This window comes from Muntiacus reevesi, chromosome 18 (genome assembly GCF_963930625.1).
Source record: "Muntiacus reevesi chromosome 18, mMunRee1.1, whole genome shotgun sequence".
NCBI lineage: Eukaryota > Metazoa > Chordata > Mammalia > Artiodactyla > Cervidae > Muntiacus > Muntiacus reevesi.
In genome coordinates this window covers 8,136,254-8,159,054 of record NC_089266.1, presented here as the reverse complement: position 1 = coordinate 8,159,054, position 22,801 = coordinate 8,136,254, and the positions used below count along the sequence as shown (strand labels likewise).

At 52.8% G+C, this 22,801-nt stretch overlaps 1 protein-coding gene across 2 annotated transcripts in view; it reads right to left on the bottom strand.

Moving 5' to 3' along the window:
• Positions 1-1,377: 1,377 nt before the first annotated feature.
• MGAT5B (alpha-1,6-mannosylglycoprotein 6-beta-N-acetylglucosaminyltransferase B) overlaps positions 1,378-22,801 on the bottom strand; it is a 65,692-nt gene continuing 44,268 nt past the window's right edge. The window contains exons 10-18 of one of the 2 annotated variants that reach the window (XM_065909680.1): positions 21,356-21,489; positions 17,002-17,132; positions 16,568-16,573; positions 9,798-9,953; positions 8,611-8,757; positions 8,310-8,426; positions 2,669-2,743; positions 2,089-2,345; positions 1,378-1,677 (exon numbers count right to left, since the gene is read on the bottom strand). In XM_065909680.1, the coding sequence (XP_065765752.1) occupies positions 1,479-1,677; positions 2,089-2,345; positions 2,669-2,743; positions 8,310-8,426; positions 8,611-8,757; positions 9,798-9,953; positions 16,568-16,573; positions 17,002-17,132; positions 21,356-21,489 (1,222 nt within the window). In that variant the 3' untranslated portion in view covers positions 1,378-1,478. The remainder of the gene's footprint in view (positions 1,678-2,088; positions 2,346-2,668; positions 2,744-8,309; positions 8,427-8,610; positions 8,758-9,797; positions 9,954-16,567; positions 16,574-17,001; positions 17,133-21,355; positions 21,490-22,801) is intronic. The other variant, XM_065909679.1, reaches the window with a different exon arrangement.

Sequence of the window (22,801 nt, the reverse complement as noted above, 5' to 3'; positions counted from 1 at the left end):
AGTGACAATGTGGAGGAGGGGCCCGTGGGCCCTGGATATCTGCCCCCCACCCTGGGTGTTCACATCCCACTCCTCCTCCAGGCCTGGGCATCCCAGGAAAAAGATGAGAAATAGCACAGCTCCTCCTCTGCACCTCACATCCCAATAAAATATTTATTATTTCAAGAAATAAATTTTTAAAAAAAGAGAGAGAGAAAAGAGTATCTCTATTGCTTTCCCCCGACAGGTCAGGTCCTTGGTGACTATTGAGTTTCTGTGGCCACAGGGGCCACTCAGGCCGAGAGGGCGCTCTGATGGGAGGTGTCCACCCTCAGGCCCACAGCGGGGCTCGTCCCCCCTCTCTGGACTCAGGGTCCTGCGACTGCCTCCCCGAAAGGGTGGAGGGGCAGGCCTAGGTGGGTGGGGCAGGTTTCCAGAAAGGGAGTGGGATTAAAAACCAACTGGGCTGGGGTGGCAGTGTTTCTGCAGTCCTGGTCTTTTTCCTCAAGGAGGGCTCTGGACTCAGGGTGAAGGGGAAGGCATGCCACACAAAGATGAATGGACAGCTGGATCCAGAGGAGGTCTGCGGCTGGAGGAAGCTGGAGGTAGGGACGCAGATGCAGCATTGATGGGGTGGGAGGGCACAGGGGGTAGCAGGTTTGGGGAACCAGGAAATAGGCCAGGTGTGCTGTGGGGCTGAAGGTCCATCCCAAGCCTACGAAAGATGCTTGGGAGGTGGGGCGGGGCCTGAGGCTTTGGAAGCAAGTCCACAGTCTGGAGTTGCAGTCATGCTGGGGGAGATTTCAGGAAATGCCCAAAGTGAAGAGAGTTGGAACAAGCAAGAGGGAGACAATTCAACCCAGGTTCCAGGTGGTCCCTGTGCCTCTGACTGTAGTCCCCAAGTGTGAAGGGCAGAGGGAATTTGGGAAAGCTAACAGGAGGCATAAACAGGGTCCCCCAGCCTGGCCTTCCCTCCGGCCCCCCACCCTTTCTGTCCACATTGCAAACAGCTCCAGAGGGACAAGGTTGACCCCTCACGCATCACTCCCCACTCTGTGGACCGTTCGGTGGGTCATCGGGCAAGCCTCACCATGCTTCCTCTGTCGTATACCCAGAGGGCCCCTCCTGGGCCCAAGAAGGACAAGAACCCTCTCCATCTGGTTCAGATCTGGTTCAGATCTGGTCTTGCACAAACAAGGGACCTCTGGCCACCTGCTCCTGGGCCATTCAATGAGACCCTCGCACCAACCCCCAGCTGCTTGGCCACTGCACTGCCATGCGCCCCTTGGAGGAGCACGAGGAGCCTGCCTAGGGCGGGCACCAGGTGCTTGGCAGAGTCTTCCCCCCTCCCTAGACCTACGCACCAATCTGCCCGGCCCACGTGCCGGTCAAGGAAGAAGGCTTCAGTTCAGGGGCGTCGAGGGGAAGGAGGGTCACTGGAGCTCGGAATCTGCTGGTGCTTTCTCCTGTAGTGGGGAGGGCCAGCCGGGCGGTCACCCTCACAGACAGTCCTGGCACAAGGCCACCTGGCCCTTGCGGAAGTCTCGGCAGGGGCAGAGCCGCCGATATTTCGTGCTGGAGCCGGCGCAGCTGAAGAGCAGAGGTTCCTTCTGCAGGAAGCACTCCTGGCCGGGCTGGGCGAAGGCCGGGTACAGGTGGTTCATCTCTGACTCAATGCCGTCACAGGGCACCTGCAGCCTGGGTGGGCACCACCAGAGGTGGTCACTGCCCATTTCCCCTGCCCCGGCCCACCCATTCCAGACCCAGGGAGGTTGCTAGGAGGCGCTGGGAGAAATGCTGGGGTGGGCAGCTCCTGAGCGAGTGGGCAGGAGGGTGGGGCCACAGGCTGACGCATCAGAGGAATGGGGCAATTTCTGTTGCCTGGACCTAGAAGATGCCCAGACAGGCTGGGCAGGGGTCTGAGGCTTTGCCAAGGGTTTAGAGCTGCAATGTGGATACCTGCCTGGAAGATCCCTTCCAGATCCTTCCTCTCTGGGAAGCACTGAGTCCCCCTCACCCTTGCTGGCAGGCCAGGGGGCAAAGCGGTCAAGAGAGTGAGGGGCTACAGGGGAGGTCAGCTGGGCCGGGTCAGGCAAGGGGCCCACTCACTTCTGGAAGGCGTCCTGGCTGTTGAGGAAGGGGAAGAAGGAGGGCTCGCAGATCAGCCCGTGGTCCAGGCAGGCGTCCGTGCAGGCCCTCCCCGCGGTAGCCAGCCAGGCCCGGAGGGAGTGCGCTGGGGGCCAGGCCCCCGAGGCCAAGCTGGCGTTGCGGATCCATTCCAAGTGGGTGGCGTTGGGAGCCAGGATGAAAGGGCTCTGAGGGGCTCGGGCCCCAGGTGGGGCAGGACCCGGGGATGCACAGAAGTCCTGCGGGAGGAAAGCAGTGTTAGGAGGAAAAAATGGGGTGCCTCTCTCCCGTCAACTCAACCTATACCCTACTACCCCCTCACTTGCTACCAAACTTTTAAACAGCTTTATAATAAAATGAAAAATAAAAGTCTTTGCATTTCCATACTATGATATGGAGGCTGGGATGCTAGAGCTGGGGGTCCAGGAGAGTGGCACCCCAGGGAAGGAAACAGACTGGAGAAAGACTAGGGGGTTAAAGCACCCTGCACCCCAGGCAGAGGTGGGTCCTCAGACTCTGAAGCTGCCCCACCCCAGAGACAGAGAGTGGGGGACCCACACACCTGGTGCTGGATGTAGGCATGGATTCGCTCCAGCATCCCCTCACACGTGTACTCGTAGGGCAGGTAGGGGTCCACCTGTGGGAGAGACAGGCAGATACATGGGTCAGGAGAAACCCTGGGGCTCCCCAGACCTGGCCACTTGGCTCTGGGAGCAGAGATCTGGGGGCTCAGGCATCCTGCACTCAGCGAGCCGATCACCCCATCCACTAGGATGCCCTGTTCCCCAATGCACCCCGCAGTGGCCCCCAGGGGCTCAGGGCAGCTCATCTCTCCTCAGCTCCTTTCTAGCTACACCATTTCTCCTCTTTCCCTAAAGCTCATTGTTCCATCTCCACTTGGGCTGTGATGTCTGCTCTTTCTGAGCCAACCCCTGGATTCATCCTCACCTTCCCAGGTGGCTCAGTGGTAAAGAAGCCACCAGCAGGAGACATGAGGTCTATCCCTGGGTCAGGAAGTTCACCTATAGAAGGAAACGGCAACCTACTCTAGTATTCTTTGCTTCCCTGGTAGCTCAGCTCAGCTGGTATAGAATCTGTCTGCAATGCAGGAGACCCCAGGGTCAATTCCAGGGTCAGAAAGTTCCCCTGGGGGAGGGATAGGCTCCCCACTCCAGTATTCTTGGGCTTCCCTGGTGGCTCAGTTGGTAAAGAATCCGCCTGCAATGCAGGAAACATAGGAGATGCAGGTTTGATTCCTGGGTCAGGAAGATTCCCTGCAGGAGGGCATGGCAACCCGCTCCAGTATTCTGGAGAAACCCCACGGAGAGAGGAGCCTGGTGGGTTATACAGTCCATTCGGTCACCAAGAATCCAACAGCACAGTGACTAAGCACAGCACAGCTTAGATATCACCGCCTCCAGGAAGCAGACCCAGAGTACCACCTCCTGTTTAACTCCTGTTAAAAGACCATTTCCTTGGCCCCCATGCCAGACTTCCCCAGTAGAACCGGCACCTGTGTCATCATTTCTGATGTGTCCCTTGTCTCCCTCAGGTTAGGAGCCCCAGGGTTCTGGGACCATGCTTGTCCACCTGTTGCTTCACCCAGGGCCTGGTACACAGTGGTCCCCAGGGAAGTGGTCACAGAACAGAAAAGTATCTCGGCTCTGCCTGTGTCCTGCCCAGGATGCAGAAGGTTCACACAAAGGAACGCAAGGCATCTCTCAGCTTGATGGAATGAGATCACATTTGTGAAGCTTCCTGCCCAGACCAGGTATCTGGGAGCTCCATGAACAAGGGTGCCCCAAACGAAGGCCACATACTGTCCACCTAAATATCAAAGTTACAGAGCAGTGCATGCTGGGGTTGATGGGAGCAGATAGATTTGGCAGCTGGGGCCCGAGAAGTGAAGGGAAGAGAGAGAGGACGTGATGAGGAATCCGCCTCCTGGAGTGGGGACCCCCACCTCTCCTCCACTCTTCTTACCTGGCATCCCTGCCCTGTTTACACCAATGCCCAGTGGCCCAGCACACAGCCAGCTTGGAGGAAAGATCGGCCAGGTGGGCAGGAGGCAAGGTCAGGCTGACATGGGAGATAGTCCATCTCAGACTCAGAGAAAGATCTGTTTTAGCCTTCAACACCCCTGCCCCATCACCGTGTGTGTGTGTGTGTGTGTGTGTGTGTGTTGGCACCACACCCAGCCAGCCCACCTCCTGTTAATGCCATTTTCCAGCCAGCAGCACCAGAAATCAGGTAGCTTCAGCCCTGGCAGTGAAATCTTGCAGGTCTGCTCAAGGCCACACTCCCCCCCTCCAACCCACCCCCACTCACCCTTCCTTCTCATCAGAGGTGGGTGGAGTCAGAGCCCAATCCTGGAGACCTGGGTCCTGGAGACCCCACCTTGAGGGGCCGCAGGCCTGTCCTGAGGCCTCTGATCAGGGCGACATGCCCAACATCAAGCTGAGGAGGGTCTTGGGAAGCGGCAGCCACCATCACGACCGAGTCTCGGGACAAGACCCCTCCCATTTGACCTTGCCCCAATCCGCACTTCACCTGCACTGGGAGCAGGTGTCTTTAATCCAGGGGCAGTTCCGGGGTCCCAGAGAATTCCCCGTGTCCACACCCAGCCACATCCTTCACAGCCCATCGACCAGCACAGCTTTTCAGCCCTGAGCTCTGCACGGTCAGTCCCAGCCCGAGCTGCTGGCCGCCGAGGCCCCGGCCGCCAGCTGCTGCCCTAGCAGTTCCCCAGTCGCCTCGGGTACAAGGCTTCAAGTCCTGGTTATAAATAAACCCCCTGGAGAAGAGACTTCCCCTCCAAATGTCACTGCCTGCTCTAGCAGCAGCCACCGAGTTATCCCCCTTGTGGTTTGAAGCCCATCACGCAGTGATTCAAAGCTGTGCCCCCCCTCCCAATGAGGGGACCATTCAGAGCAGCCACATCCCACCTGCCGTGAATCTCCCACCGGACAAGCCAGCCTGCCTGGAAATTACCCCCATTAGGTCTAATTACAGGTGTGCACAGTGATCCGTCTCACAGAATGGCAGGTGCTGGTCCTGCTGGAATTACCGGCCTGTGATAATGAGCGCGGCGGGCTGGGAGAAAGCAGGCGTCCCTCCCCCAACCTCCCTTCCCCTCCTCTCCCTCCCCTCACCTCGAATGGCCTCACCCTGGACAGAGAGATGCTTGAAGGGCAAACCCACCGAAGCTGGGAGACCTGAAAAGAGCCCCCACCTGGAGCCTCCTCGCTGCTTGTGGGGGTGGGGGTGGCAGGCAAAGGGTGGGGGCCGCCAGGCTGGTGCCTCAGGTCTGTCTCGGCCCTTCCCCCTCCCTCTCCCTGCAAAAGGCCCCACGACTTGCAGAAGAAGCTGTGTCCCCCGCTGGCGGCCCTCATTCGCTCTCTGAGCTCCTGCCAGCTATCTCTGTTTTCTAAACTAGGATGATCAGATTTACCCAGGGGGCTTGTTTAAAATGCAGACTCCAGTCCAAGTTCGATGCATGAAACAGGGCACTCAAAGCCGGTGCTGTGGGACAACCCAGAGGGATGGGATGGGGAGGGAGGTGGGAGGGGCGATCGGGACAGGGTTGGGGGGGACACATGTACACCCGTGGCTGATCATGTCAATGTATGGCAAAAACCACAATATTGTAAAGTAATTAGCCTCCAATTAAAATAAATTAAAAAAAAAAAAAGAGTAAAACGCAGACTCCGAGCCACACCGGTTCTTTGAAATCAGAAGCTGGGGACAGGCCCAAGAGTCTGCATTTTAAACACCTTCCAGGCTAACTGGGAGGTGGGGTAGGAGTGGGGCTGGTTAAAGGCAGAGGGGCCTTGGGCTGGTTTGGAGTCCAGCTACAAGAGTCAGCCTGGTGAATCTGCAATACCTTAGTTCCTGGACCCTTATGTTCCTGTGATTTTTAATTAACTAATTAATGCAATTAAACAGATGTTCATGGTTTTAAAAAATCAAGAGAAAACAAGACAAAGGAAGTTTTCCTCTGACCTCAGATGCTCAGACCCTTCCTGGGGGCAGCACATTATCAGTTTCTTGTGTGTCCAACCAGAATAACGTGTGAATAGATGAACGGGCTCCCCTGCACAGACCACCCCCCTCCCACCCCCTGCATTTTAGGTCTGCAGCTGGGAAAACCGTGTCCACAGGGCTGGGATCTCACTCACTGAGTTTCTCTCCAGGGAGGGATCCTGGAGGTGGGGCCAGACCTGCAGCCTGAGGGTGAACAAAAGCCTTCGGAGGTCCCCCTCTCACCCCCACCTCTGCTCCCACCTCCGGGTGGAAGCCTCGGATGATTACTTTGGCAAGGGGTAGGCAGAGGGAATGGGAAGAGGATGGGCGGTTTCCTCCAGGGTAGCATCCCACAGCACCCTCCCCCATACCTTCCATGGAGGTGCCTGCTCAGCCCCGTGTTTAGAGCTGACCCCCCGCCCCATCCAGCGATGGATGGAGCTGGGGGAGGAACACCTCAGTTTCCTCATTTCTCAGTAGGACAGCTCGGGATCTGAGTACCCTACCTCTCACAGGTCCCTGCTAGCATTGAGCACCAGCTGCCTGCAGGCAGAGGTAACCTCCATTACACACCCTGACTCACTGTCACTCTAGAACCTTCCTTCTTGGGACCACCCCCAAATAAACTACTTGTAGTCAAATCCCTGTCTGGGGTCAGCTCCTGGTAGAACCCAGTCTCAGTCTGTGACCTGGAGGAACTCCCAACAGAGGAGGATTTGCTTATGTGGATGCTTCAGAAGCAGGCGGAGGAATCTCCCCGCACCACTGATGGAGGGTCCCGGGGTTCAGCTGCTTCGCAGGTCAACCTGGCCATGCCTGCCACAACTAGAGGTGCACCTAGGCTGTAACACGGCAGTTTCCTTGGCACTTTCTCTAAAGAAACAATCACACCCACTCAGAAGGGAAGGACAAGGGTGTAGTGGGTAGAGGAAGGGACTCTCTGGGGCCATTTGCTGAGAGGGTGGGCTAAGTGGAGAGGGCTGAGTGGGAGGGACTGACCCATGGGATGCAGGAAGGTGTTAAAAGATGCCAACCTGGCAGTCCAATGGTTAGGACATGGGGCTCAATTCTTGTTTAGGGAACTAAGATCCCACAAGCCACATGGTGTGCCCCCCCCTCAAAAAAAGAAAAAAAAAACGCAAACCTGCCTGTGGTCAGGACAACCAGGCAGAACTCTGGACCTAGAGTTAAGTATTAAAGACCGCAGGGGGATCGATGCCTGCTGGCCTCTGCCCTGAGCCCAGCAGTGCCCCCAGCTCCCCCGGCAGGTGGGCGCCCTCCTGGGCATGGCTCTCCCTTATAGAGCCCCTGCCCCACATGCTCTCTGACTCTGCCACAAGCCCACCCTGAGCCACACATCCCCCCAGGGAGGGCACACTCAATGAACGAACAACATGGTACTGGGCAGGGAAGAGGACCCAGCAGGAGTGGTTATTTTGGCTCAGCCTGGGGTCCGAGCTACCGCAAGAAGTGGGTCCAGAGGGACTGTGGCAAGCAGAAACCCCCACCTCCAGCCTGTTCACACAGTCTGACCTCTTCTCTATATAAAGGGACCATGAGAACACACAGGGAGCTCTCAGATGCCAGAGGTGCCAGGAGAGGAGCTGAGCTCCACAAGCCCCTCCCTGACCCCTCCCACACACAACCCCCAACACCCACTTGCTGGAGAAAACACAAATGCCCCACCCACTTGCTACCCAAAGGTGACACCACCAGCGCCACCCCAGATCTGGTCTGAAAGGCAGGGCGTCAGCCCCACCCAACCTGCTGAATCTGAACCTGGGCTTTAACAAGATCCCAGGTGATCTGTGTGCACTGAGACGTGCTGCCCAAGACCACAGAGACACCAAGAGTCCAAGGGACCTTCACGCATTCATCCTGGAGACCACCCTGCACCTATCTTATGCTAACATGACCTGGCCTCCAAAGACATTCAAAAAGTGACTCTGGATCCAGGGCTGCCATGTAAGGTTGTGCAGGCTGCCCACTGCACAAAAGCATATTTCCATCTCCACTTCCTCGACAAACACACACACATCCAAGTTGGTGAGTGGAGCCCCTGCGCAAATTTGCCAATCCAGGCTGCAAGTCTGAATTCACCAAGAGAAGCATCTTTTTCCAATTATAGCAAAGACGCAAAGTATAGGATATTGGTGGTCCTGTCTGGATCCGAGCCTCACCTGGGTTGTCATGATGGCCTGGATGGCTGCTTCAAACTCCTCTGAGTTGTTGTAGTCGACGGTCCACACGTGGGGCTTGCCAATGAAGTTCTCTGCGTAGGGATGCTGGGAGAACACCTAGCCAGGGCACAGAGACAGGCGGCTTCTCCCTGTGCTGCCAAGCTGGGCTGGGTGAAGGGGAGGTGCCCCCACCCATCTGGGCCATCTCTCCCTTCATCCCAGGCTTCAGTTTTCCCCTTCCAGGAACTTTGGGATCCCATCTCAGAGCCCCTGGATGTGGGCTCAGGCCCTTCCCACTCACCTCTCTGGAGGTGGGCTTGCCCCGGAAGAACTCGTGGTTGAGGGAGCTGTGGGGTGGGCTGAACCGGGACTGCAGGAAGACACAGCCATTGGCGATGGCCTCCAGGGGGGCAGGGCCCTCATAGGGAAAGCCAAACCCTATGAAAAGCTGCAGAACCAAAGTGGCATGATGATCAGGGAAGGTTGGGTATCACAGCCCAGGAGCCCCAAGAAGTTAGGGGTGAGGTTGAGGTCAGGACATTCACAGGAGGCAACCGGGGCAGTAGGGAGCACAGGCCAGCTGTGTGCCTTGGCCATTGTGAAATGAGGAGGTCTCTTTAGGTAGTATCAATGGCCTCTTCCTGCTCCAAAGACTATGATTTGGAGAGGAAAGAGAAGAACAAGGGTTCCCAAGCTTACAAGGCTTCAGGTCACTCCTACATTTGACCTCAAAGGACCTTTACTCACTCACCCAAAAGACATTCATTCAGCACCTGACTTGTACTAGTAGGAGTGCTCATAGGGTTGACCCCTGGAAGATAATATAAGTGATTCTGAATCTGGGGTTGCCATGTAAGGATGTTGAGGTTGCTCACTGCACAAAGGTATCTTCTTCCACCCTAACACATACACACCATACATATCCAAGATGCTTAAGGAAAGGAGCTATCGTCAGATTAGGAGAGGACCTAATTAGGAGAGGACCTAATTAGGAGAGGACCACAGCTGCCTAGAGACCTTCCAGCTTCAGCTGACACTTCAGGGCCCAACAGCAGGATCATGTTCCAAGGACACATTTCAGGGACTTCCAGGAGCAGTCAGTGGCCTGATGGAACTCTAGCCTGGCTGCTCCTCCTTCCTTTGCCCCTAGCCTTTCTACCCCCTCAGTGGCTCTTAAACCCACGCCTGACCCAGGAGTTGTCTGGACTGGTGTTAAGGGGCAGCAGGCGGGAAGCCCAACTCTTTTTTCACATCAATGAACCCCACCCAGCTCCCTTTCCCTGATGGGTATCCCTATCTCTAACCCTGGCTCCGACTAACACCTCGGAGGCCTGGACACGAGGTTCAGGGCAGCAGAGTGTGCAGGGGCATGTCCACATGTAGAAGGGGGCATGAATGATGGTGGCAGATGTGGCAGGCATGTATGGGCTCCCTCCTGGGCATCTATGGCCGGGTTGAGGTAAAGATGGAGGAAGGGGTGGGGCTCACTTTGGCCTTGCGCAGCAGCTGCTGGAACTCAGGCTGCGGCAAGAGGCCATGGTTCTTCACAAAGGCCGGGACTTCAGGGGGCCGCTGGCTCTCGTAGTACACAGTGCCGTGGATCTCCATGTACTTGTTCAGAATGCTCAGGAACTTCTCCTTCCCCTGGAAGAGGAGAAGGAGGAGATGGGGGCCTTGCTCTGACCACAGATGGCAGAGTCCACTGAAGAGACATCACTGGTCGGGAAGTCAGAAAACATGGGCCTAGTATCAGGTTGGTCCCTAACCAGCTGTGTGACCTTGAAGACGCCCCCCTCTCCTCTCTGGACCTCAGTTTCTTTATCTGTGAGGTTAGGGAGGTTGGACTAGACCAGGGGCCCTAGGCCTGTTTAGCCATGGACCTGTTGTCTTCCAAACGTCTCCCATAGAAACCAACATCCGATTGCACCCAAAAGTTTGCGTAGTTGAAGCTATGGCTTTTCCAGTGGTCAAGTATGGATGTGAGAGTTGGACCATAAAAGAAGGCTAAGCACCAGAGAACTGATGCTTTTGAATTGTAGAGCTGGAGAAGACTCTTGGGAGCTCTAGGACAGCAAGGAGATCAAACCAGTCAATCCAAAAGGAAATCAACCTTGAATATTCACTGGAAGGATTGATACTGAAGCTGAAGCTCCAATACTTTGGCCACCTGATGAGAAGAGCTGATTCACTGGAAAAGACACTGATGCTAGGAAAGACTGAGGTCAGGAGGAGAAGGGGACAACAGAGGATGAGATAGTTGGATGGCATCACCAACTCAATGGACATGAGTTTGAGTGGGAGATGGTAAGGACAGGGGAGCCTGGTGTGCTGCAGTTTATGGGGTCATAAAGAGTTGGACATGCTTAGTGACTGAACAAATGGAGCTACTTGGCCTCCTCTGAACCCTAATGACCTCTGAGGACCTCTGCAGAGGTGTGCAGTATAGATGGATAGATCACACCTCAGCGCCTGGGCGCCCATCTGATCCTACAGCCCGGGTCCTGAGCTGGGAGCTGTGGTCGGTGTAGGACCTCAGTAGGAATAAGCATGGGATCAGCTGCTGGGTTCTATTTTTTAGAGTTTTTTGAGGCTTGCAGAAGAAAGGAAGGGATAAGTTGAGCGGAAAGTAGCTATAAGATCATGAATCAGGGCAGGGCTTAGAGGTCTTTTCAGGGCATGCTGGTTCCCAGTAGATCAATGGGTCAGAGAAAAAGAACCCGTGGTTCCCCATGTCCTACCAGTCAGCATGAAGTCAGACCACCAGGAGCTCCAGCCCAGGATTAGTTTATAAACCACAGCTCTTGAAGAATGTTATCAAGAAGTATTAAAATAATTAACAATTCACATTTTGAAACTCAAAGTGCATAAATTTTTCACAAGAAGGCCTTACACATTGGGTAATGCAGATCAGCCCTGTCTCTGAGAATGACCAGGAAAGATGGGAAAAACATCTATGATTGCCCTGAAAGTCTAACAAAGAATGAAAAATTACGAGGCCAAGACTTGAGAGAAAGAGAAAAAGAGACTGTTGAGGCCAGTGTTGGGTTTGGTTTTCCTCCTGGAGGGTCCACCTGCTGATTCCAAGGGTAGGATCTAGGCAGCTGAGCAGACCTAGGAGATGAAAGTCCAAGTTCAAGGCCTACCAAAGATAGGGAGTGTTGATGGAAACTACACCTTGGGTTGGAATTCTGAGAAATTACATCATGAATGAAAGGGTGGACCAGAACTAGAAGCACAGTTAACAGACGCTGAATTCTTTAAAAATGGTCTCAATCACTATCACTGATTAAGGTGATCTAGGGGACTTCCCTGGCGGTCCAGTGGTTAAGAGTCCACTCTTCCAATGCAGGGGGCATAGGTTCAATCCTTGACTGGGGAACGAAGATGCCATACGCCATTAAGCATAGCCAAAAACAAACAAACAAACAAAAAAGGCAATCTGGGATTGCAAGGGCCTCAGTTGTAAACCAAGAATAAAAGAAAATCCTCTCTGGAGGAAGAGAACATTATTCTTGACATCAAGTTATTTCTACGATTTTTCATATTCACTTTCCAGAACCACTCCTAACTCCAAAAAAAAAAAGAAAAAAAGAAAAAAAGGAACCAATGAAATCCCAATCAACATCCCAGCAGGCATTTTTATAGAAATTGACAAGCTAATTCGAAAACTCATTTGGAAATGCAAGGACCTAGAACACACAAAATAACTTTGAAAAAGAAGAAAGTGGGCAGACTTATCTGATCTCGAGACTTATTACAAAGCTACAGTAATCAAGACTGTGATGCTGGCATCTAGTTAGACAGATAGATCAATAGAACAGAACAGACAGTCCAGAAATAGACCCACACATGTGGGGTCAATTGATTTCTGACAAAGACACAAAGACATTTCAGTGGAGGAAGACATAGTCTTTTCAACAAACGGTCACAGATCACTCGATATCCATATGCAAAAAGAAAAACGGAAAGGAGAGGGGAAGAAAATACAAATTAAAAAAAACTGTTTTTAAAGGACAGGGGGAAAAGTACTTCAATCCATACTTCATATCATATATAAAATTTAATTCAAAATGGATCACAGGGATGTCCCTGGCGGTCCAATGGTTAAGACTCTGACCTCCAATGCAGGGAGTGTGGATTCAATCCCTGGTTGGGGAACTATCATCCCACAAGCTGTGCAGCTTGGCCAAATTTTTTTTTAAAAAGGAGAGACACTGGGGCAGAAGCAATATTTAAAGAAATGGTAGCTGAGAACTTTCTAAAATTAGTGAAAGTTCAAACTACAGAGCCAAGAAGATCTACAAACTCCGTGTAGGATAAGAAACAAAACAAACAAACAACAAAAACCACTGAGGCTTATTTTAGTGAAACTCCCGAAAACCAAATAAACAGAAGCCTCAAAAGCAGGCGAAGGGAAACACACACACACAAATTACCTTTAAAGGAACAATAAGACCCACACTGACTTGTCAGCACAAATGATAGAGGGCAGAGGACAAGCTAGAATTTGTACATGATGAACATAACCACTAAGACATTTTTAGAAAAATAAAAAACAGAGCAAACCCAGACTAGGGTGCTTTCTTCTAGAGAAGGACAATGATCCTAAATGGAATCTCAGTGACGTAGGAAGGAACACAAATCAATAAAAAGGATAGATGTGGGTAAACATAAATAAATACTGACTTTATAAAACAACAATAATACTAATATATTGTGTGGTATAAAATATTTGGACAGTATTAAAATACCGTAAGAGCATATCAGTTGGAGAGAATAGAAATAAAACATTTAAAGATTCTTTTACAACCCCATAAAAGCTTTAAAGTACTGACTTATATTAGGCTTTGATAAGTCAAGGATGGATGTTATAATCTTTATGGTAGCCATTGGAGAAGACTCTTGAGAGTCCCTTGGACTGCAAGGAGATCCAACCTGTCCATCCCAAAGGAGATCAGTCCTGGGTGTTCATTGGAAGGACTGATGCTGAAGTTGAAACTCCAGTACTTTGGCCACCTCATGCGAACAGTTGACTCATTGGAAAAGACCCTGATGCTGGGAGGGATTGGGGACAGAAGGAGAAGGGGACAACAGAGGATGAGATGGCTGGATGGCATCACCGACTTGATGGGCATGAGCCTGAGTAAACTCCGGGAGCTGGTGATGGACAGGGAGGCCTGGCATGCTGCGATTCAGGGGGTCGCAAAAAGAGTCAGACACGACTGAGCGACTGAACTGAACTGAACTGAAAGAATACAAAAACATTAAGAAAACCAGAACCAAAAGAATATGAGAACATAATTAGCTAAAGGAAGGTGGATTTTAAAAAATATATCAATGTAAAAGAAGATAAGTGAGGGGGGGAAACATGAAACAGCTGAGAAAAAGAAAAAGAGGACTTCCCTGGTGGTTCAGTGGTTAAGAATCTGCCTGCCAAAGCAGGAGATACAGTTTGATCCCTGGTCCAGGAAAATTCCACATGCCCCAGGGCAACCAAGCCTGCCTGCTGCAACCAGAGAAAGCCCTCGCGAAGGAACAAAGGCACAGCCAAAAATAAATAAATAAATACATAAATTTTTTTAAAACAGAAAAGAAAAAAGAAACCAACTAACAAAATAGTAGATTCAGAGTCAGATAATATCAGTCATCACACCAAATGTAAAAAGGATTACTTATTATAAATTGATGCCCCCATAAAAATATCAAATCAAGGATGTAATGTGTGAATAAAATGTCTTCAAAGCCCCTATTCAACTTCCTGACCCCATTACCAGAGCAGCTGTTGTTAACAGTGTCTCAAGTGCCTTCCTCAGATCTTTTATGCATGATAAGCGGATGTACATTTTCTTTAAACCACACACATACATGTACAAATGGGTTCATGTCACATGCACTGTTCACCAAGCTTTTCTTCACCTAATCATATATACACATACATGCATATGTGAGTATTTATGTGTGTAAATGTAGTTTTACAAAACAATAGTTACCCTTAATACATATAAAGTCCTCTGATATCCTTTTATTCTCTTGTTTCTAGGCTATCCTACTTCATTTAGAAAGGCTAATTAAGACACAGAAAAAGACAAACTGTAGGATCTCACTCATCTCATCTCTTGAATTGAAAAGAGTCAATCTCATAGAAACAGTAGAGTGGTGAGTGTCAGGGGCTGGGGGTGGGAGAAACGGGACCATGGCGGTCAAAGCGGACAAACTTTCAGTTACGAAATGAATAAACCCAGGGATTTAACATCCAGCATGGTGCCTATAGTTACTCAAACTGTACTGTATACTTGAAATTTTCCCAGGGAGTCAACCTTAAATGTTCTCACCAGGCACACACAAAGTATGCACGGTGATGGATGTGGTAATTAGCTTGATGGCGGTACTCATTCCACAATGTATATGTATACCGAGCCATCATGTTGTACACCTTAAATACATACAATTTCTCTTTGTCAACTATACCTCAGTAAACCTAAGGAGGAAAAACAAAAAAAATAAAGCTGAGTTGCAGTTTGCAAAGGCGAGCTTAGGTCCCCCACCTGGCACTTCTGATGTCCAGAATGATTCCTCCAGCAGCAAGGCTGGATTTGCCCTGCACCTGGATAAGCAGTCTTTTTCCCATCCTCTCACTCCCGATCCCTGGGACAGACTCTCATAAAATAGCAGTAGCTAAGCCTTAGCCTCCAGCTCTGGGGACCCAGGATAACAAACCTCCTCAACACAAAAGTCATCAAAACTCTCGCCCGGATCCCGGCTGCCGTTGCCCTAACGATGTGACAACCGCACCTTCTCCTTCCTCCTCCGCCTCTCTGCCACCCGGTCCCCTGAACTCCGGATGGCATTTGTCCCAGAATGCTGCTGCCATTCCTTTCTTCACCCGGCCGCCTCTGCCTGCCTTTGGTCACAAAAACCAGAGCAAAGATGTCTTTTTTGGAAGCAGTTTCTTTGAGGTCTCTTGCTGTGTAGCATTGCTCCTGGCTATCCCAGAATCTCCTGAGCCCGAGATAAAACCGTTCTCTTCCCAGAGCTCATGACCTCTCATTCTCTTGGGGCAGTCTCTGAACACTGTTCTCTGGCACAAGCAGACACTGTGCTCACTCCCTTGCCCAGTGCCCCAGGCATCCTGGCAGCCAGCTTGTCTGGCATCATATGAAAATGACCCCTTGCTTCTGTCCCCACACTCCATGGTGGACACTGATGTCTCAGACAGGGCTTGGACCCTTAGTCCAGCCTCCAGAGCTTCTCTCTGCCACCATCCAAGGCGTCATAACCGAGGAGGCTATTAAGGGTCCTGGCTCTGGAGTTAGATGTGGGTTCGAATCCCAGCGCCACCCACTTAACTAGTTGGTCATACTAACCCCACAGTTGATGGTCAAGCGAGAAACTACATGTGAGCACCTGGCAACAGTAAGCTCTGGCTGGATGAGTATCAACCACGGCTGAGACCGCATAGGGTTGTCTTGGCACAGATCATGAGATGTCCCTTAATTCCTCCCCCTTCCTCAGTCACAGAACTCCAGGGCTAAGCTGGGCACATATGGCTAAAGCACGCCTACTTCCAAAGTCCCCTAACCCTGGCTGTGGCCACGGGACTGAGACCTAGCCACGGGGCCATATGGCGCAGAGCTGTGTGTAATGTTTGGGGATATGCTAAACCCGGCCTTCCTCCTCCTCCACCCCCCCACCCCCACCCCACATCACCGACTGAAGGGCAGATGTAATGACTGCACTGCCTGTGGTCAGCTTAAACCACAAAGCAAGACTGCAGATGAACACGAAACACAGCGAGTCACCCAGGGGAGCGTCAGCGGAAAAAGGACACACTTCCCTCTTGTCTCAATCACGGTTAGTCGGGGCTTTTCTTCAACAGCCGGACCTGATCCATACAGCGTGAGAATCATTAACTAAGATGGTCATGTGACAGCTTGACATGGGGTATGGGAGCTGCCTGACGGTTCCCACGATGGGCATCTTTATTGTTAACCTCTCCCCTCATGTCACCTGTCTTAGGTCAGCTGTCCATCCTAGGAGCTGCCCTGCTCCACTCCGAGCTGCACCCTGACCTCCAGGCCCCAGAGAGAGCCCACCTGAGACCCCGATGTCCCCATCACCCTCCTCCCACCTCGGTCTGGTCCATCCACAGGCACTACCAAGCCCAGAAACCCCAACTTGGGAGCACCCCCAGGGGAGGCCCTGCGGAGAGCGGGGAGCAGCAGGAGGTGGAAGGAACATGCGGCAAACAGTCACCATACCTGCAGCTGCCTCGTTGCCAGGGGGGCAGAGAGAAAAGAGGAGAGAGAGCAGGTCAGTGGCCAGGTGAGCGATAACATCCCACACCGATGGCGCTTCTTGGAGGGACTTTGCCCTAAAGCTGGGGTTCCAATCCCTAGTACTCTCTTATTTCTCCCCTACCTCCCACCCCCAGAATCCCCACATGTAGCCTAAACCCCTTTGGTGGGTTGTTTGTGGATCCAAACCAGCGAGGGTGGGGGATGAAGCCGTTTGAATTTGTTGCAGAGTGGGGGCAGGGAGGGGAGTGAGGCAGGAGTCCCAGGGCGGTATTTCCAATGGCAGTTCTTTTTTGACCACTTGGGGGGTCGTTTCCACCTTCCGGGGCTGGGCGGGGGGTGGGAGCTTCCTGGAGGCCAAGGGTTGGTGCTGGGGGCTGGGGGGCGGCGGGTCTCACCTTCCAGATACTCGCCTCCTTGCCGTACACCACCGCCATGTTGCTGGCCTTGCCATCTTTGATGAGCTGCTTCTCTGTGTCGTTGAGCTCCTCGGACACGAAGCCCATGAAGGAGTTGTCCGGGGTGTGAGCTGCAGCCAGACCACGAGGTCAGGAAGGGGCATGCCCTGGTTTACCCAGACTGGCCCCATCGGAGGGGACACCCGTTTGGCGGGGAAGTGGAAGGGGGCTAGGAGGTAAGGGGTGCGGTTTTGGTTGGGCGCTGGGGAGAGCATCCATCCATCGGGGCCCCGGCCCCCTTCCGCGGCATCTCTCACTGCCTCCCCGCTCTCTCTCCACGCAGACCTGCGCTCACGGGGCCCTACTGAGAGGTCTTTCCTGACCCCAGCCCCTCTCCGTCTCCTTTCCCTCCTTTATCTTTTGCCCCAGAACTCACTGATCAGACACGACAGTACATAGTGATTTGTTCGTGTGTTACCGTCGAATCTAAGAGGGCAGGAGCTGTCTGTGTCCCCAGCCCATGGGAGCGGACCCATCTTCGCGTTCACACCTGCAAGCTTCTGCCCCTGCCCTTCGCTTAAGCGCCCACTGCCCTTTTCCACGATGAGAAAACCGTGTTCCGCTTCAGGGCCCCACTCGCATGTCACCTCCTCTCCTCCCGGGAGCCTTCTCTGGAGTCTGAGTGCCCTCCCTTTGCGGGCCTGTCCGCCTTGCTTAGGTCTCCGGCAAAGCGCGGATTCGCACCCTGACTCGCTTCCCAGAACCCAGAGCACCAGGGGCAAGGATGTGCGTTTCAGCTGCGGCTCCAGTTCCTCCGCCACGCTCCAGGCATGTCACTGATTAGCTCTGTCTGCTGCGGCCGGCTAAAGGAGTGGGCACAGGTGCCATCCATCTGCAAGGACCACGGTCTCCCTCTTCCATGCAAAGGACCTCGAGCAGAATGCCTATGGAACCGAATTACACCTACTCTACCTTCCCGGTGGGAGAGGTTGCATGCGCGAAATAGGGTGGCAGCAGCCATATGGCCTTGATTTCCCAGAACAACCCTGAGGCCAAACACCCCCTTTCTTCATTTCAGATGCACGTTTTTCACATTTTAGCATTTCTGTAATTGGGATATACTTTTTTTTTTCTTTTGGCCGTGCCACTCGGCATGTAGCATCTTGGTTCCCCCACCAGGGATCGAAGTCACTCACCCTGAGGTGGAAGCACAGAGTCTTAACCCCTGGACTGCCAGGGGAGTCCTGGGATGTATATTTTAATTCAGATGTGTAGATTTAACATAGCATGTCTACCCAACCCCCTCAATACCCACAGAATTCTTAATCAATATCTGGTGCATCTTAGAAGAGGTGGTGGTTTTCTATCCAGAAAGCTCATGGATTCTTGAGTGTGAAAATCTGACCATTGTAAGGACAAGTCTTTGCTGGCTGCAAAACAAAATTATCTCCTCTCTGGGCTTCCCTGGTGGTTCAGCTGGTAAATAATCCACTTGCAATGCCGAAAACCCCAGTTTGATCCCTGGCTCAAGAAGATCCCCTGCAGAAAGGATAGGTTACCCACTCCAATATTCTTGGGCTTTCCTGGTGGCTCAGATGGTAAAGAATCCACTTAAATGCGGGAGACCTGGGTTCGATCCCTGGGTTAGGGGAGATCCCCTGGAGGAGGGCGTGGCAACTCACTCTAGTATTCTTGCCTGGAGAATCCCCATGGACTGTAGCCCGCTAGGCTCCATTGTCCATGGGGTCGCAAAGAGTCAGGCAAAACTGAGCGACTACGCGCACACTAGGGTTTCAGAGGCTTGGGGGTGGGGGTGGAGACAGGGAGGGGCTGGAGGCCAGGAGTTGTTTCTGTGATGCTGAGAGCTCAGGAAGCTCTCCTGTCTCAGGAGGCTCTGCCGAGGCCGGGGAGAAGCCCCAGGAGGGCAGACAGACTCTTCTCCCTGACTCAGTTTGCCTCCCCAGCCCCACCCTTTGTACTTACTCTCTGGCTCCAGCTGGGGCTGCAACCAGGCCTCCCTCCTGCTCATCATTTTCTTCCATTTTCAAGAAAATTTCATTTTGCCAACTCCATGAGAAGTGACAGGTTTAGAAAAATTAGCTAAACTAGTAGACATGGGACAGGGAAGTATTGCAACCAATTAAAATAACAGGGACCATGAAAAAGAGCTCCTGGGCACAGGGCAAGGTGGGGGGAGGCAGCCAGCCTCCCAGGGGCTCTTTGGGTAAATCAACCAGCTAGATTGGAAAGAGGTCTGCTCATGAATTCCTTCCTGGACTTAGGATATCATTAAGACAGGCAAGTCTGTGTTTCTTTCTCTCTTTCTTTAATTTATTCAATCAATTAACATTTTCTGAAGACCTCAATAGGCTCCAGGGAAATAAAGTTAAATCAGTCAGTGACTCCTTTTTGAGTGTTTCCTAAGCTATCAGTGGAAATAAATGTATAAGCAAATAACTCATATTTCAATATATGCTTTAACAGAATTAGGCTTAAGAGTTATAAACACATTCTGCCTGGAATAGATAAGGTGATTAGTGAAAGTGCTGGTAAAAAGAAGAGACATTAAAAAAGAGAGAGAGAGAGACATTTGACATGGGGTTTTGGAGGATGAGTAGGAGTTTGCCCTGGTTGGGGAACTAAGATCCCGCAAGCAAAGCACAAGCGACATGGCATGACAACAACAACCAAAAGAGTCTTCATGACATTTCCCAGCTCAGGAACATGCAGTGACTCTCAAATTACCATATCCAATATAAACTTAGGAGTCGTTGCTAAAGAGCCACCTCTCTGCTTCCAGATCCTGTGTTTTTCCTCTCTGTTGTCACATAGGCTATTTCTACAGTCAGGGCATCACCACCACTACCCACGCACCCCACCCCAATCTCTCGGCTGGGAGCATATTGCCACCAGATGACCAGTTGGGACAGTCACTCTTCTCATGGAGAAGCCTCATGCAGCCCTGCAATGGGCCCCGGGGAGGGAGTCTGGCACCCACAAAACCATGTGACTTCAGACAGGACATTCCACCTCTCTGGGCCTCAGTTTCCTCATCTGGGCTTCAAGGAAACGTCCCACCTTCCCAATCAAGCCACTAGTGGTGGTTTGGTCACTCAGTCGTGTCCAACTCTTATGACCTCAAGGACTGCAGTTTGCCAGACTCCTTTAACCATGGGATTTTCCAGGCAAGAATACTGGAGTGAGTTGCCATTTCCTTCTCCAAATCAAGCTTGTGTATTATTCAAAAATCTCATCTACCTCTAATGCAGCCTAGAACCTAAAGAGTAACACAAAAGAAGTCACTAAACACCCAGAAGGGATGCAGTCACTTGACGGACTGAGTAAAGATCAGCTACTTTACTTATAAGCAAATTCCTCGGGACCCTGCTTGGAACCAAAGTCACTCTTAACTTAGAGACAATCCTGATGAGGATGCTTGTCTGACTTTCTGACCCACAGCCTTCAAAGAGCCGCCAATTAGATGTGCAAGATGCCGCGGGAGACAGATAGCCTAACAACGATTAAAAGTGACAGCTGACAGCCTCCCAACTAGGAGAAAGAGCACCACATCACACAGCGACAGGACAAGGGGCCACTTGGCAGGGGACACGGCTCTGCACACCTCCGCCGGCCCCGCAGGGCAGGCTTCACGCCAGAGAGATAGAGCGTTGACCCTGAGTTGTCAAGAAAAGGTTAAATTATTTTCAGCATGCTGCATGGAAGAGGGGAGGTCAGTGTGTACACATTTGAAAGTCTCATTAGAAAATCTCGAAAGCTCAGCTCAAATGGCCTCCCTTGCCTGAAGCGGCTCCAGCCCCCACCCGCAGCCTGACTTCTCATCATCCCCAGTGTTGGAGCCTCCTGGAACACCTGCATTTCCAGAACCTTCTGTTCTTTCTACGTCCATCTTCACTACATCTGTTTCCTCTGCTTAGAAAGCCTCTCTGTGCTGCCCCTCACCACTCATTAAGTCTCCATCACTTTGGAATGCCTCTGGAAGGCCACAGAATCCTCTTTGATCTGAAACCCTGTGCTCAGCTGCTCTCTGAGGGCAACCTGTGGTCCAGGAGGACAAAGGCTGCATCCTCCAGGTATTGAAAAGACCCCATGCCGCCCCACCCCCACCCCAGGCCGCCCCTCCCCCTCCACACACCACCAGAGGCTTCCTTTGTGGTTCACACCTTTGCTGAGAGGGGATCAAGGCTTTCTTAGCCAAGGCCGATGGCTGGATGCATCCCTCTCCCCACATAGACTCCGAAAGGAAGGAGAGGAAGGAATGGGACCTGCCTCCTCCCCACCCCTGGGAGAGGCCCCACCCAGCCCGCCCCACCCCGTGTGGTGGCTGGACACTCACGGAACATGGTCATGAACTGCTTGGGGTTGAGGTTCCAGTAGCCCCAGTTGGTCCGGTAGCCATGCAGCGTGGCGTATTCTTCGTGGTTGTACGCAGGTTCGGTCCCAAAGGTGTCGATGACCCGAATGCGGCACCTGCCCCCACCCCGCCCCCCAGGAACCCGGGTCACCAATCTCCCGGTGTCTCCCTGGGCTGGGGTGGCCCCGGCCATGGGCTCTGGAACCCCAAGTTGGCTGGTCAGGGTAGTGCAATGTGTGGTCAGGGCTTGGGCTCAGAGACTAGCTGACTGTGGGAACACAGGCAAGTGCCTTAACCTCTCTGGGTCAGCTTTCCCATCAGTCAAAGGGGGGATAACAACCACCGAATCATCTCAGAGGCTATGTGAACCATGGACCACTAACTCAGAAACTATCAGTTTTTACAGCTGCCCTAAGGGAGCCTAGAAGGGAGGCCCTTCCTGGAATGCGGGCCCTCCCCATTGCCCAGGATTCACCTGCACAATTTGCACTTTCGTGGGCAGGGAGTCCCCAGCCCCTCTGCTCAGGAGCCTGACACCCCCAGGAAGTGCCTGGCCTCTCTGGGCTGACATGCAGAAGAGAAGGGCCCCAGGGAACCAGCTACGGCATGCCTCAAAGTCTCTGCAAGAATGGCTACTGCAGGTGGGCCTCCCAGCCGATGGGGGCTCTGTCCCACCCTGAGGCCAGAGCCCAGAACCTCTCCCTGCATCTCGGCCACCCCAGGAGTGGGCACCTAAAGAAAACCGCTGAGGCTCAGATGCCCCTCCAAGGCGCTCCCCCACCCAGCGTCCTTCCAGGTGACCTAGCAGTGTCCAGACTGCTGCGGTTAGCACTCCTCCCCGCCCCAGAGAAGGGGCAGGGTTGGGAGGAGGAGGCCCCGAGTGCACGGAGAACATGCATTAATAATAAAAGCAATAACGCTGCCTGTCCCTTTTTTTCCTAATAAAATCATGTGGGATAGTCAATGAGGCTGCAGCACATGTAATAAATAGCAGGGCTCTCTGTGCTAAATTAAACCCCATATCCTGCTGGCTGCAGAGAGATGGAGCGTTGGCACTGGCCTTCCTCCCACCAAGAGGGGGCCGGACGGGGGAGGGGTGCGGAGGGCGTTGCTAGGTCCTCACACGCAGGGGTCATGCCTGATCCTGTGCCATCTTCCCGCCACCACTCCCTGCTGTTCCTCTGCCCTCTCCAGCAGGGTCAGCCCTGACCTCATCCCCGCCGCCCCCCAGCCTGCCCAGCAGCAGAGAGGCCCTGGAGCGCCTGGCTGTGGTTTATTAATTGTCATCCAAGTCAGCCCTAGCCAGGAGGCAGAGCTGTCTGGGAAGGAAGGTAGGGGGTGGGGGGCATGGGAGGTGAGCCTTCGCTCCACCCTGGAACCCGGGACAGTGCAACCCCACCTTGGGGAACAGTGGGCAGTCACCACCCT